This window comes from Chanos chanos, chromosome 3 (genome assembly GCF_902362185.1).
Source record: "Chanos chanos chromosome 3, fChaCha1.1, whole genome shotgun sequence".
In the NCBI taxonomy this organism is placed as follows: Eukaryota; Metazoa; Chordata; class Actinopteri; order Gonorynchiformes; family Chanidae; genus Chanos; species Chanos chanos.
The window spans coordinates 25787501-25800886 of record NC_044497.1 but is presented as its reverse complement, the minus strand read 5'-3'; the positions used below and the strand labels follow the sequence as shown (position 1 = coordinate 25800886).

The 13386-nt window shown below is 41.2% G+C and overlaps 1 protein-coding gene across 1 annotated transcript in view; it reads right to left on the bottom strand.

The window, feature by feature from the left end:
* Nucleotides 1-13386, bottom strand: part of hspg2 (heparan sulfate proteoglycan 2) — an 88319-nt gene that overhangs the window by 35251 nt on the left and 39682 nt on the right. Inside the window, exons 10-29 of the mRNA XM_030767970.1 lie at nt 13095-13226; nt 12315-12459; nt 11325-11485; nt 10877-11017; nt 10423-10589; nt 9931-10110; nt 9439-9635; nt 8799-8946; nt 8355-8482; nt 8092-8178; nt 7719-7781; nt 7379-7436; nt 7131-7271; nt 6670-6843; nt 6346-6525; nt 5735-5853; nt 5533-5644; nt 4859-4972; nt 4591-4718; nt 4416-4502 (exon numbers count right to left, since the gene is read on the bottom strand). Coding sequence (XP_030623830.1) covers nt 4416-4502; nt 4591-4718; nt 4859-4972; nt 5533-5644; nt 5735-5853; nt 6346-6525; nt 6670-6843; nt 7131-7271; nt 7379-7436; nt 7719-7781; nt 8092-8178; nt 8355-8482; nt 8799-8946; nt 9439-9635; nt 9931-10110; nt 10423-10589; nt 10877-11017; nt 11325-11485; nt 12315-12459; nt 13095-13226 — 2662 coding nt within the window. The remainder of the gene's footprint in view (nt 1-4415; nt 4503-4590; nt 4719-4858; nt 4973-5532; nt 5645-5734; nt 5854-6345; nt 6526-6669; nt 6844-7130; nt 7272-7378; nt 7437-7718; nt 7782-8091; nt 8179-8354; nt 8483-8798; nt 8947-9438; nt 9636-9930; nt 10111-10422; nt 10590-10876; nt 11018-11324; nt 11486-12314; nt 12460-13094; nt 13227-13386) is intronic.

The window sequence follows — 13386 nt, the reverse complement described above, 5'->3', positions numbered from 1 at the left end:
TTTTTTCTTAACTGCTTAAAAAGAACTGAGCTTTTTTAATCTCTTTAAAAAAATGAAACCTATTTGAATGTCAAAATTGCCAAGGAAGGAAAAGAACCTTGTCCCAAAGCTTTGCTAGACTAGGATTCTGTATAGATGATCTTACCTGATTAATGGAAGTTTCACAGCCAGTTTACTGCTTGGATAGAACTTCATGGGCAAAAATGACCATTTGAAAAAACCACCTTCTCAAATTTTGTACATCAAAGCTCATTAAAGAAAAAAATTACCTGAATAGATGACTTTGTGACTGAGTGTGAAAATACGCCCCCCCAAACATATTTAACACACGTCAAAAAGTGGTAAAAGCACCAATAATATACACATTTACAATGTGAATGCCCCCCAAAATGATCTAAGTCCAATGTATTTAACTTCAAGTGGTTGAATAATAAATAGGTTTTTCTTTTTAATCAAGGTTTAAGTATCTGATGACTGAATCAGAATAGCGTGACTTATCAGAAAATCTATCAACAATTACAATCACCACTTGACAGAATGAGAAAAAAAAACTGTCTGATGGGAATCCAAAAAAAAAAAAAAAAAAAAACCTCATGCTTGATGTTCTTTTCCATGTATAGCTTCCTGTGATACTCTGCTTCTAAGAATCATTTTGCCAAATGCTAACTTTTTTTTTTACCCTTGAAATTACAAGTTTATCATTTGTACTTGACTGAGACAGGCCAATCATGAACATAAAACTGTTTCTACCTCGTGATGTGTCGATTTGTTACAGTCTGCATTTATGAGGTAGACTAATAAATGTACAGATAAACATAAAAAGAACACAAATCTGAATGGATATAATCTAAAAGATAAATACCACAATATATAATACAAACAGCTACTATTTTTCAAAAAGTTAACAGACCATACATGAGATTTACAATAAAGTACAAGTGCATGAATGAATAATCAATTTGATAAACTTTACAGGATACTAGGCGCTTCTTTAACAGCAGTCTAACAAGAGCAGATTATTACTATACATAAGCTCAAGAGTAGAAGTCTTGTCTTTTTCTTCAAACAGAGAGCTGCCTTTTACTGTACATTACAATATTAAATGAGAGTAATGACATGTGAAGTGATTAAAACATTACATTGTGTTTGTCTACATTAGCAGCATATGGTACGTCTAATTTACCTCAAATACTACATGTAATCACGATTTTGTTAACACTGGTATTTCATTTGTCTCATAACAAAAGCAAGTGACAGTTACACTCAAGGTCGCAGCCTTTTTTCTGTGTAATGGTTAAAGGGTTATTAAAGTGTCAAATAAAATCACAAAAGGAAGCCTGTTTGAGGGTTTGAAGGAAAAGTTCCTTTTGATGAGGTCTCTAATAATCAGGAATGATTTTTATAGGAATGGCCAGCCTTCCAAGAATAATGTGCAAGTTTCCATCTGTTTGCTGTTTTTGTCTCCTCTGTGTTTTTTGATCATCACGGTTTAGTCTGAGGAGATCTAAAATGTTCAGCTGGGACAGAGAGTTCTTCCCACGGTTTAGTTGTTTAGAAGAGGTTTTTCCATTTGCCTTGCCCTTAACATTTGCCCTCCTTGGCTGTTTGGTGTTTGATTTTGAAGAACCTGTTTTGGAGGCGATGGAAGCCGGAGCACTGCTGGCTTTGTGGGATGGGGGATCTAACTGATAGGAGTTCTGTACTCTGCTTTTGTCACTTTTCTTTTCTTTGTTGTGAACTCTGTGAAGCGGTTTCCTGATGACTAATTCTGTGACTGCTTCTTTGGTTGGAATAACCTTTATAGTCCGTTTAGGGACTTCTGGGAGTTTATCCAAATTTTTAGAAGATGGCTTTTTATTTACTTGGCTTGGAACCTTGGCAAATGATTGTTGCTTTGGTAATTTGACTAAAGGTTTTTCTGTGTAAGATGGGGGTACCAACTGGTATTTTGTGGTTCCCTCAGACAGTTTCTCATTTCTTTTGGTTTGTCTTGACTGTCCGTTTTGCTTTTTTGCCACAGGTGTAATTTTACCTGGCACTACAGATGTAGTACCACTCTGGGGTCTGCCTCCTCTGGGTCTACTAGGAGATATCACTTTTTGCTTTTGAGTGACCTGTTTTAAAGGAGGCATTCTAGTAACTTTTTCTGGTAATTGTCCATTTTTGCTTTGATGGACCCTCTTGATTACAGCTTTTTCTGTTTGTACCTTTGTTGTGGGGACTGTTGTCTTTTTTGTACTGACTGTCTTCAGAAGCTTCTGTTGAGGTTCGGGTGTGGTTCTAACCTTTGCTGTTGTAATGGATTTTTTTGCTGGAGCCTTGGTGGGACCAAGGGTCTTACTAGGTAGTGCTTTTCGTTGAAAGATAGTTGTGCTAGGAGGCCTCAGAGTGGTTATAACTTTAGAAACTGTTTTCTTGGTTTGGGGTTTTGTTTGCTGTTTGGTTGGGGTGACTATTATTTTAGGCTGCCTTTTTCGCTGAGGTACGGTCCCGTTGGGAAGATCTGGAGTCGGTATAGTTTTGGGAACTGTTGCTCGCCTCTGAGGTCTATCTGTAGTTAGAGGTCTTGGGACAGAAGGCATCACTGTGACTGGTGCTGGTCCAGTGGTGGCCAAAGGTAGTGCTTTTTCTTCCTGTGGCGAACGTGAGATGTGGCGTGTGCGTTTAATCTTGTTGATCTCCTGAGCAAGGGCAGTGAAGCCATCAATCAGGATTTCGAGTCTGTCCTCCAGTCGATTCAGCCTGGCTTCCATGTTTGAGTAGTTTTTGGACAATTCTTCAACCTTGTCCTTGTGGGAACCAGAGGGAATACTGGATAGTTTCTCCATTTGGGAGGTTAGGTGTTGCTGCTGAGTCTTTATGTCCTGTAAGCTATCTTTCATGTCTAATGTGTTGCTCTCTAGCATGCTCAAGCGTTGGTTGAAACGGTTCATGTGCAGTCGTAGAAGGAACTGGAAGCTGTGCTGTCTTGCCTCGGGGCTGGGTGTATATGGAGGAGGGCCACGTATTGCAAACCTACTAATGTTGTAAGTAAGGAGGTTGGCTATAGGAGTAGTTTGTTTGCCTGGGAGGAGACTGCGAATGGTTGTTGACAGCAAAGTTCTGGACGGAAGTTTGGAATAACCTGTGCCTATAGGCTCAACCAGGATATCCTTTTTACTGAGATTATTTCCAACCTCTTCTCCACTCCCATCCAAGACAACCACCTTCGCATTGGTAATGTAAGTTGCTTCAGTACATCCAGGGAGGAATCCACTCAAGTCTTCTATGTATAGGTCATCACAATTGTTGGTAGATTCTCTTCTTAATTTCAAAATGTTAAGAGCCAAAATCAGTCAAGGAGGGTTGACATCATCTTTGCAAAAACATGATACAACACCTTCTTCACCCAGACACCCAAAAGCCTTTGCACTCCGAGTAAGTGGCAAAGATCTGTTACCCCAACAATTTTAACATATCATGACACCATTTTGTTTATGCCCCTATGTAAATGTAGCTCAGGCATAAACACTAACCACAGAAGCCCACAAATGTCTTGAATTCAGAATTCAATGAGCTATGTAGAAATGCTGTGTTTAGAGCAAAGCACTAAAGCAAAAAGACTGAAAGAGGGAGAGCAGCAGCAGCGTGGGACAAATGGTATCCTCAGGAACAAGAAAAAAGGCAAAAAGAAACTTCTTTTATATCTGTACGTAATTGCCAACTCAAGAGATCAAGTAACTGATGATCCAAAGACATACTTGTTTAACTAAACAGAAAACCAAAGACTTTTCTAGCATGACATATGATGATATATGAGTAGATCACAGATTTATTCAGACCATGCTCCTGACCAGCAATAACAAATATAGAGTGGAATAATTTGCTATTGCACTTGTCTGTGTGTAAATTAGTTGCATTCTTTGGAACACAAATAATGCTCTTTTGAGGACAAATATTGCTCACTTAAACTCATTAAATTGTCACTACTGTTTACTGATAAAATGTCATCACTCATAATGTGATGACCAAAGCCCTCAGATTCACTGTCGCCACAAAATGAAAACAAAAACATCTACTTTCCAAATCCTATAGCACCTCACATCAGGGAACCCCACAAAACTGTTAAAAGCACCAAAACATTCACTGACAAAAAAATACAACTCCATACAGCACTTTTCTTAAATTACACAAGCACAGGGTATGGGTGGCACAGATTTGTAGTTTGCTTCTCCCATACCAACCCATAGAGACTGTTCAGTCATAACTAGAGAAGGAGGAAGAGGGATGCAACAGACAGACATGCTATACCATTGGAAAAAGGGGGGGGATCACCAGTCACCTCCATCTGAAGCTTGGATAGCCTAATATCCCCAAATCACTACAAGGGAGAACCTTCTTTCCTACTGAACCACAGCAGAAATTAAGGGTCTTACCTCTCACAACGCCTTCCTGTATAGCCAGGAGGACAATTATCGCAGGTGGGCTGTCCATCAGAGTCCATAAAGCAAGATTTGATGACCCTGCAGAGGGGCAAATTCTCATTTTAAAAGGCTGCTCCGTCCTGAACTTTGGAAATGGAGTGATTGTCAGTAGGGCAAGTCAACTCACTGGCTGTTGGGGGAAGAACCAAGGCAAGGACAGGGTTTACAGGCCTGTGGACCACCTGTTACAGGGTTGCCGTAGAAACCAGGGCGGCAGTTCTCACATCGTAGACCGACTGTGTTGTGTAGGCATTGCTGAAATAGCAAGATGAAAGCAATTGATGAAATTCTGCACTGAAAGTGGGGAATATCCAGAGAAATCTATGATATGCAGTATGTACCATGACACAAATAACATGATGCGATAAAGCAATGCAATGGGCAAATAGACTCACCAAGCATGCCCCCGTCTCTGAATCACAACTACTGGCATGCCCATTACAATCACATTTCTCACAGGCCCCGAGATAAAGACCAGAACTTGTGCGAGTGTATCCGACGTCACACTCCTGAAAGGAAACACAGAGTCAAGGATGAAGGGATTCTGCCTGCAGTTTACTTGTTCATTCTGTCTTTCTGTGCCTTTTGAATATTTATCTTTATTTATTTAGTGCTTTGTCCACATTTGACAGTCAGGGTCTCCAAGGTACAGACATAAGTAGTGGTAGTGGTTGTGGTTGCTGGAGGTGGATGTTAGGAATGTTTTAATTTCCTCTGTATAGTTCAAAATGATGTAATAGTCTCCAAAAACTTGCAATAATATGCAATAAAATGATTATTGGGGAGGATAGAGAGTAAGTGAATATTCTATGAGTAGGGCATTATTTTTGTTAAAGCAATTTGGTTTGTTCACCATTAAAAGAAATAGTAAAAGGCACTTTTTAAGGCTTATAAAGAATTTAAAAGAGCCGGTTATTATGGTGTGTAGTTACACCCTTTCAAAGGTAACAACAGGGGGTATATTGGAGAATAAGCCCATAATCTTATTCTTATTTCTCTCATTCAGCTTTTTGCGACAAACTGAACTCTGTTACCTAGAACAAGGCTAACCAAAAACTGTGTAGCGTACCTGACAAGACGGTCCTCTATAACCCTGAGGACAGGCACATTCCTCCACCTCCAAGGCCCTTTCGTTTCCTGTTGAATGGGGTACTGCAATGTCCATCTGTATGTCCGAGATACTGTGCAGCAGAGAAGTGCAGATAAACACTGTGTCCATATTCAGTACCACAGTCTGAAAGAGCGTAAGTAACATGTCACAGAGGAGTTACCTGCTCTCAGCCATGTTGTCCGCGTAAGTAGCTCTGATCATGAAGACAGTAGTGTCAGCCAGAGCCATCAGAAGGTGTTCTCGAGTACAGGGCTGGCCATCAGCACGTCTCCAGGCAGACTGAAGAAGGGCATATTTACATAGCATTTAAGTGACATGCTAAAATGCTATGAGACCGAGTTCTGATGGTTAAGATGTTAATGTAACAGTTTATCCAACTGTTATTGAAAGAGAAGTGTATTGAAAACTTTGATTTTGCTATTAGGTCATTTACTAATACACACACAGAAATTCACAGGATTCTGTGGGAAGCAACTTGAAATAGCAGAAAGACACACTTAACATATTGTACAACATAAAGATGAAGAAAAAAATCCTTTGCAAGAATGCATTTTTACACTGTGGACACAGAAAATGCAACAACAGATATGTAAAAACAAAACTGGTAAGTTTTACATATGTGATTACTTAGACACAGTATTCATTCAGTTTGGAGACTATGGATGTGAGACACCAGCACACTCATTATGGATACATAGCATTAAATGAGACCTAAAAAACCATGACCTCCTAAGATGTCTAGACTAACACACAAAATAAGAGTTAACCCACCTCCCTAAAGGGTACTGTGATGGTGGCAAGCACTCTGGGAAGGGGCCTGGTCTGGGAGTAGTGTTCCAGGAAAATGCCATTGCCTTGGAGGACCACATCTGCCCGCCCATCAATCACCACCGACCGTGAGCGTGGCTCATAACGCACCTTGTAACGCAGCTCTCCACCATATGCTGTCACCTAATCACAACATAAAGATAAAGAAAAGGGTGATTGGATTGATGGCACTGACTGCTGGTCCTGTTGCATCATTGCTAAACTGGCCAGGATTGTATACCTGGATTAAGGTTCAGATTGACCATATTGGAGACCTTGAAGACTAACCTTGTCTCCTCTGAAGTTCTCTGGAAGGACCCAATAGTACACATCACTGGGATAGTTAGCGAAGGAACTGAACACGACCTCAGCACTGCCTCTCTGGGTGATGCCATCTGATATAGTCTGGGTGTTGGCCCCGTTGGCAAGGGTGAATAGCTGCCCATTGACACCACCGCGTATCTTTGGGCAAAATAAAAAAACATCAGAGGTGCTTTCCAAGTTACTATAAAAGCTGCATAACATACATTAAAATTTAGCTTAAAATTACACTGTCAGTCAATTAGTGGACAGTTTTATAGACTAACTGTAAGATATATGGTGGTTTAAACTGCGAGCTGTCTGAAGACTGTAATGCTCTAACATACTTTTGCCAGAGGTAATGCAGATTTTGACTGAAGACCATTTAATACCAGTGTGAGACATGTACTGGGATGCATGATTTTGCTTGCGTGATCATGAGGACAGACCTGGTCCCTGTTCCAGGTGGAGCTGGCACACTGTTTGGTGACACCCATGCAGAAACACTGCAGGCATCCCTCAGGATTCTCTGTGCTCAGGTGGAAAGTTCCGATCTTACACTCGTCGCACAGAGCACCAACCACGTTGGACTGTCAGACAGAGCAGAAGTATAATGATTATTGTTGAAATGATCACTCTACTCAGCATCCATGTAAACTTGAACTAAACAAAAAATAAAAACATCAGAGACAGATACCTTGCAGGAACATGGTCTACTGCTGGAACTGATGGTTCCTCTGTTGTCACACTTGGAGCTTGCTGAACAGAGGCAGAAAGCAACATATGGTTCATATCTAACCAATCACATGGGATCTTTTGATCTTCCTCTCTGTACTTACACATAGTCATTACCAGCTGACACAGCACAACACATTCAGTGCTATCCATTACCCTCTGACATGCCCCTCTGTAAGACAGCAATCAGCTATAATAAAACAGTCCTCGAGGAGAGAGAGATAAATCTCACTGGCATTTTCATCCCGTACCATAAATCTGTATTCTACCACATGAGTCAATGAGATCACGCAAAGAAACACTCACGGGCTGGAACACATTTGCCGTTGGGCTGCATTGGGTTACCCACATAACCAGGAGCACACCTACAGAATGAATGGTTGATATCCGTGAATTGGTCAATTCATTGATTTTCTACCACATCTTAATGTTTGTAATATTGTTCTAAACGATAATCACTTGCAGGGTCTGTGCATTCGTAACACAGAGCAATGAATGAATGAATTAATTAATGAATGAATGACTGAAGGTATGAATGAATGAATTATTTAATTAGCTAATTAAGAATTAAAGTTTGTGATCTTTAAATGAATGAGTAGCCCCATGGGACCATATTTTATGTGGTACTTCACACAGGCAGAGTGGACAAACAACAGAGCAACTTCAGTTCCTTACGTTTCACAGCGACGTCCGGTGTAACCTGGCCTGCAGGCATCACACGTGGCTTGGTTGTCGTGGTCAAGGAAGCAAGTGTCGGAAAACCTTCACGAGACAGATCAAAGCAATATTGCACCATATTAATTATTTACCACGGTTAGTTGATCAGTGTACTAAGCATGAGTAACATCTGTAAAACACAAACTGAAGGTTTTTATACTCTCCTTCTCCTTTTGAGTGAGTTGCTATGAGAGAGTCTGGAGGGAGAGTGACGTCTGTACCTGCGAGATGTCTCAGTGTATGGACAAGGGCAGGGCATGCAGTCATTGGGGGTCCCTCTGCTGGGGTCACCGAAGTAGCCGGGGCGACACTTGTTACACTGAGGACCCTCTGTGTTATGTTGACAGCTCTGAGGACAGAAATGCAAAATCTTAATCAGATTCTCATCTACACTCTTTGGATTGAAATCTATATTCAATAACAGGCTTTGAAGCTCATACCACATTAGTTTGACTCAATTCAATTTCCTAGAATCTACAAAAATGCATACATGACCAAGTTTATACTTGACAACTGGTAAAAAAAACCTATAAAAGTAACACAGGGTAGAGCAGATGCTAAACAAAGTCAATTAAGGTGAAACCACGGCACCACATAACTGGCAAGAGTAATATAAACAATGTGTAACTAATGACATTTGGTCTGAAGAAATAGAAAGTCTGTACCAAGCAGTGCCCGCTGATGGGGTCGCAGGCACTGGCATGCCCGTTGCAGTGGCACCCAGCACAGGTGCCCAGGTAAGCACCACCTGGTACCCTCTCAAAACCAGATAAGCACATTTCACAGGACAAGCCAGTGTAACCCGCAGGGCATCTGAGAACAGAAACACTGTTATTACCCCTCTGCTACGCTATAAAGCATAATTTAAACAAAATGTATGCAGCATATAAAAAGACACAGCTAAGGAGACAGCTGCAAGGGAAAGCACCTGCAGGCAATCCTGATTAATGAAACATATTTGAAGCTTATTTTAGCTCAAACAGTCTGAGAAAAAAATCTTTAAGAAGGCTCTAAAAAGGTTAAAAAGAAGTCCTTCTCCCCTATCGTTTTTCAACTTACTGGTGCACAAACATTTTGTCTCATTTTGCTCACTTTTAACAAATTACCACAAACACAACATACTCCACTTCAGAAAAATGTGGGTAAACAGCAAAAATATGTGAGACTAGGAAAAAAAAATGTGTTTTTGACCCTTTGACCACATATACGTTTAATCATTTTCAGAGGGAACATAAGGGAAACACATGAGCTTTGATGCTCAAAATTCTGTTTTCTTTCCCCTTTCAAAGTAAGTCACCCTCTCACCTGCACTCCTCTACGTCCTTAGCCTGACCCTGGAGGCTGTACTCCACAGTGGTGGTATCCATGACGATGTCACTAAGGGCAACGCTAACCATGCGATTGTCATAGATAGTGCGTATGCTGATGCTCTCTAGGTTGGCCAGGGTCATCATCAAGTCTTCGCGGCTGACTGCTCGCCCAGACGAATGTTGCCAGTTTTCCTGAAAAGGATGGATGTTTCCCCAGTCAGCAATGACATCTACCACCTTTTCAAAACACTCACATTACTGAGAGCACTTACTGCACTTCAAAATGCAATATTTCAGAAAATAATTAAGACATACTAAGACATATTAAACTGGTCTACTGTGCGGTCCATCTGGTTGCACCTTTTTAAGAATAAACTTCTGAAGTGACTTTTTATGAGGAAAATGTTTTAGGCTGATGATTCACATAAAGAGGCTAAGGGAGGTAATAGACACAGGAAATGGGTTGAGTCCTGGCATCCTGCCCTACCTCTGTGAACTGGACCTCTCTCTGGTTGACCAGCCTGGGTGTGGTGGGATTGCCCCTGCGGTAAACAAGTCTCTGGCCATTACCGACCAGAACCACGTCAGGCTTCTCCTCAGGCTCAGTTTCACCCCGTGCCAGAGTGTAACGTACCTTAAACCTCAGAAATCCCCCATAGGAGTCAACCTGCCCAACAGATAGACATGCTCAGCTTAACTGATGCTGAATCTGTTAAAGGATGAAAATGCTCCTGAAATACAGCTTGTGGCAGAGCAGACAGGAATATATACTACATGAATCATGGTTCACCCTCATGCAGACTTATTTGCACTGAAACACGAACAAGTGGTTCTACCAATGTCTTCTACGAAAGTGTAGCAAAACACTCTATTCTATGCATTTGAAGCTAGAGAGAGAGAGGGGGGGGCGGAGAAGTAATGCAGGGCACTCAGTTTAATTAAAACATCCAGTATGATGTTTTCTTAAAAAAAACAAAACCTTGCTGCCCAGAAACTGGCGAGGGAGAGTCCAGTAAGAGTCCAGGTCTAGGAAACGACGGGACAAGTCCACAAGCTGGAACTCCTTCTCATCAGGATTAATGATCATCTGAGTGGAGGAGAGAGGAGGAGGTGAACCCGGTCTAGAGGGAAAAGACACATTCACTCCTGATGGGGGAAAGAGAAAGAGAGCAAGAAAAGAGAGAGTGAGAAAGACATTTATTTCAACGCACGGATGAGAGCAACAAATATTGGTACAATATGCACCTGCATGTATCCTTAAGGTTCAATCATTACATTCAGGAAAATCAACCTTAAGATTTAATAGCAAAGGTCTACAAATCACTGCTGATTCTATCAGTTATTTTCACATGCAGTTAACTGTTGGTTACAAGTATTTGTAGATAAACCTTCATTCATTGAGTCAAAAGAACATGAGGAAGGGTTTGGTGTACCTTTAAAGTCATCTTCATCCGTAAATTTCAGGGTAATCTGGTTGCGGTAGCGGCTGGTGCTCTGGCAGTTCCTGGTGATGCCAAAGCAGAAGCATGGCATGCAGCGTCCGCCCACACTGAAGTGTCCGTCGGGGCAGTTTCCTGTGTAACAGGAAGACAGTGGACTAACGTGAACAAGGGGTGGTTTACAATTGATCTTGACAATCGTGAGCTATCCTGATGTGATATAATCACAAACAGTCATGTACATAATGGACCGGGTTTCTTGATGCTTTTTTCTGAGAATGTGAAGTTACAGAGTGTAATATAGTCAGCATTTTCCACATCACGGTGTTTTTTTTACAACACCATAAACTCAAACTCTTTATGATGTTTTTACAACATCATAAAGAGATTATTCCTGTGCTCTTCATAAGTGGATGGACTTCCAAAGCTTCTGTGAAGGTACCTGGCACTCCATTTCTCTGTTTAAGACTAAGTACTCCATCTGGAATGGCAAACACCAGGCCCTTCGAGTTGATGGCCTCACAAGTGTAGGCTCCCTGGTCCCCCTCCTTAACATCACGGATGGTAAGGGTGCCACGCCCATTTTCACTGGTCATCGAGACTCTAGCAGGGAAAAAAAAAGGATTTGATTCTGCATTTGTGCATTTCTTCACTGCAGCAAAGTTTATATCAAGTTATCAACAAATGTTTTCAATTCTTTTAGTTTCTGTGAAGGGTGTCAATTTCCAAATGCACTTAACCACAAAGCAAAGCAGATGTCTGAGTGTTTAAAAGTGAGAGTTGGCTTCCCTATGCCTTCAGTTCTCCCAAAGTGCTGGAAGACACATCCCTTGCAGAACAATGTTGACAACAGAAAAGAAAAACTGTAGCAAATAAGCCAAAAGGTCAGATCAAAATCCTGAAACTGTGACAGCTCATTCATTGGAGCAGAGTATATTTCAAAGAGCAAATCAAACACGACTTGGCTGTTAAATAATCATCCTCCAAAATAGCAGCTTAAGTCTTTTCTTCCCCTTTTGTGGAATTTAACGATTGGATAGTGTACAACTTTGCCCACAAATGAAAATCCTCACAGTCTGTTTCATATTATACACATGACTCAATCACACAACTTAACCAAACTCCCTCTGTTTTTGTTTAGAGGCATTCTCCACTGTTTTGTTCACTCTGTCGCACATACTCCTAAGCAGTGATTTACTCTGGGAGGGAATTTTAAAAGAAAGAATAAGTGTTGCATTACACAACAACACAATTTAGGAGGATATTGTAAATCTGTACAAGTTTCAAACTGGAGACTGGGGGTTCATCATAGCCAAATTTGGCAATCAGTAAGACAGGACTGTTTAGGGGGAAATTAGTGTGACTGCTGTAATGTTAACCAGGTGGAACATCTCACATAGGTGAGACAGGAATGGAGAGTGCAGTTACACACCTGCTGCTAACTGGAATGTGTCCCCAGTTCAGCCTCCACGTTATGATTGGAGTGGGTACCCCAACGGCGGCACAAGTGAAGGTCACTGTCTCCCCCCGCACTGCCGTAATGGTCTCCTCCGGAGGGTTGGTGACGGTGGGCGGTGCTTCACAAATAATGAACAGAAAAGAACGTGCTTACATAATTTTCAGAAACATGTGCAGCTGTCTAATGTGGATGTACATACACAAACATACACACACACGCACACACGCACACACACACAGGCACATTCATGTAAGCTCTAACAGACCCACAAATACACACACTTAATTGGCAGCATATGACAACTAAACTATATTTAGTCTGCCAGGATGATCTTGCCCATTCACTTCAATCAGCTGAGCAGAGTTAGCATGACAGATTGTAGACATAAAATAAAGCCCTTCATTGCAGAAGACTAAAGTTTCAGCTTAGAAAAACAAGGCAGAGAGGAGAACAAACAGTAGAAGAACACAAAATCTGTGAAAAGAAAAATAACATAGAACAGTCTTATTCTTGTCGTATTCCTATGTGAAATTGTTACAAATGAAGTAACAATTAATTGATAGATAATTAATAGAACGTATTTACTGCAACAGTACCTTTCAGTGTAATTAATCTGTGTAATCTATGTATTAATCTCTGTGTGTGTGTGTGTGTGTGTGTGTGTGTGTGTGTGTGCGCGCGTGCATGTGCATTTGTGAGTAGAGAGAGAGAGAAAGAGAGAGAGAGAGAGAGAGAGACATGCTTGTGACGTACCACAGCCAACCTCATCAGAGCGGTCAGCACAGTCAGGTTCCTCATCACACTGATAGCTGGCCGGGATACAGGCTCGGTCACTCAGACACATGAACTGCTCTGGAGCACATGTGTCTCCTGGCCCTTTAGTGGCTGCACAACACACAAGACATTCAAGATATTCAGCAGCAGAAGCCAATTAAAACAACAACAACAAAAAAGAAAACAGGTACAAAATTAAAAAGCTCACAAATCTCTCACTGTCATAATGTTTCTTAGTATCCACATATACCTACATACTACATAGAAAACA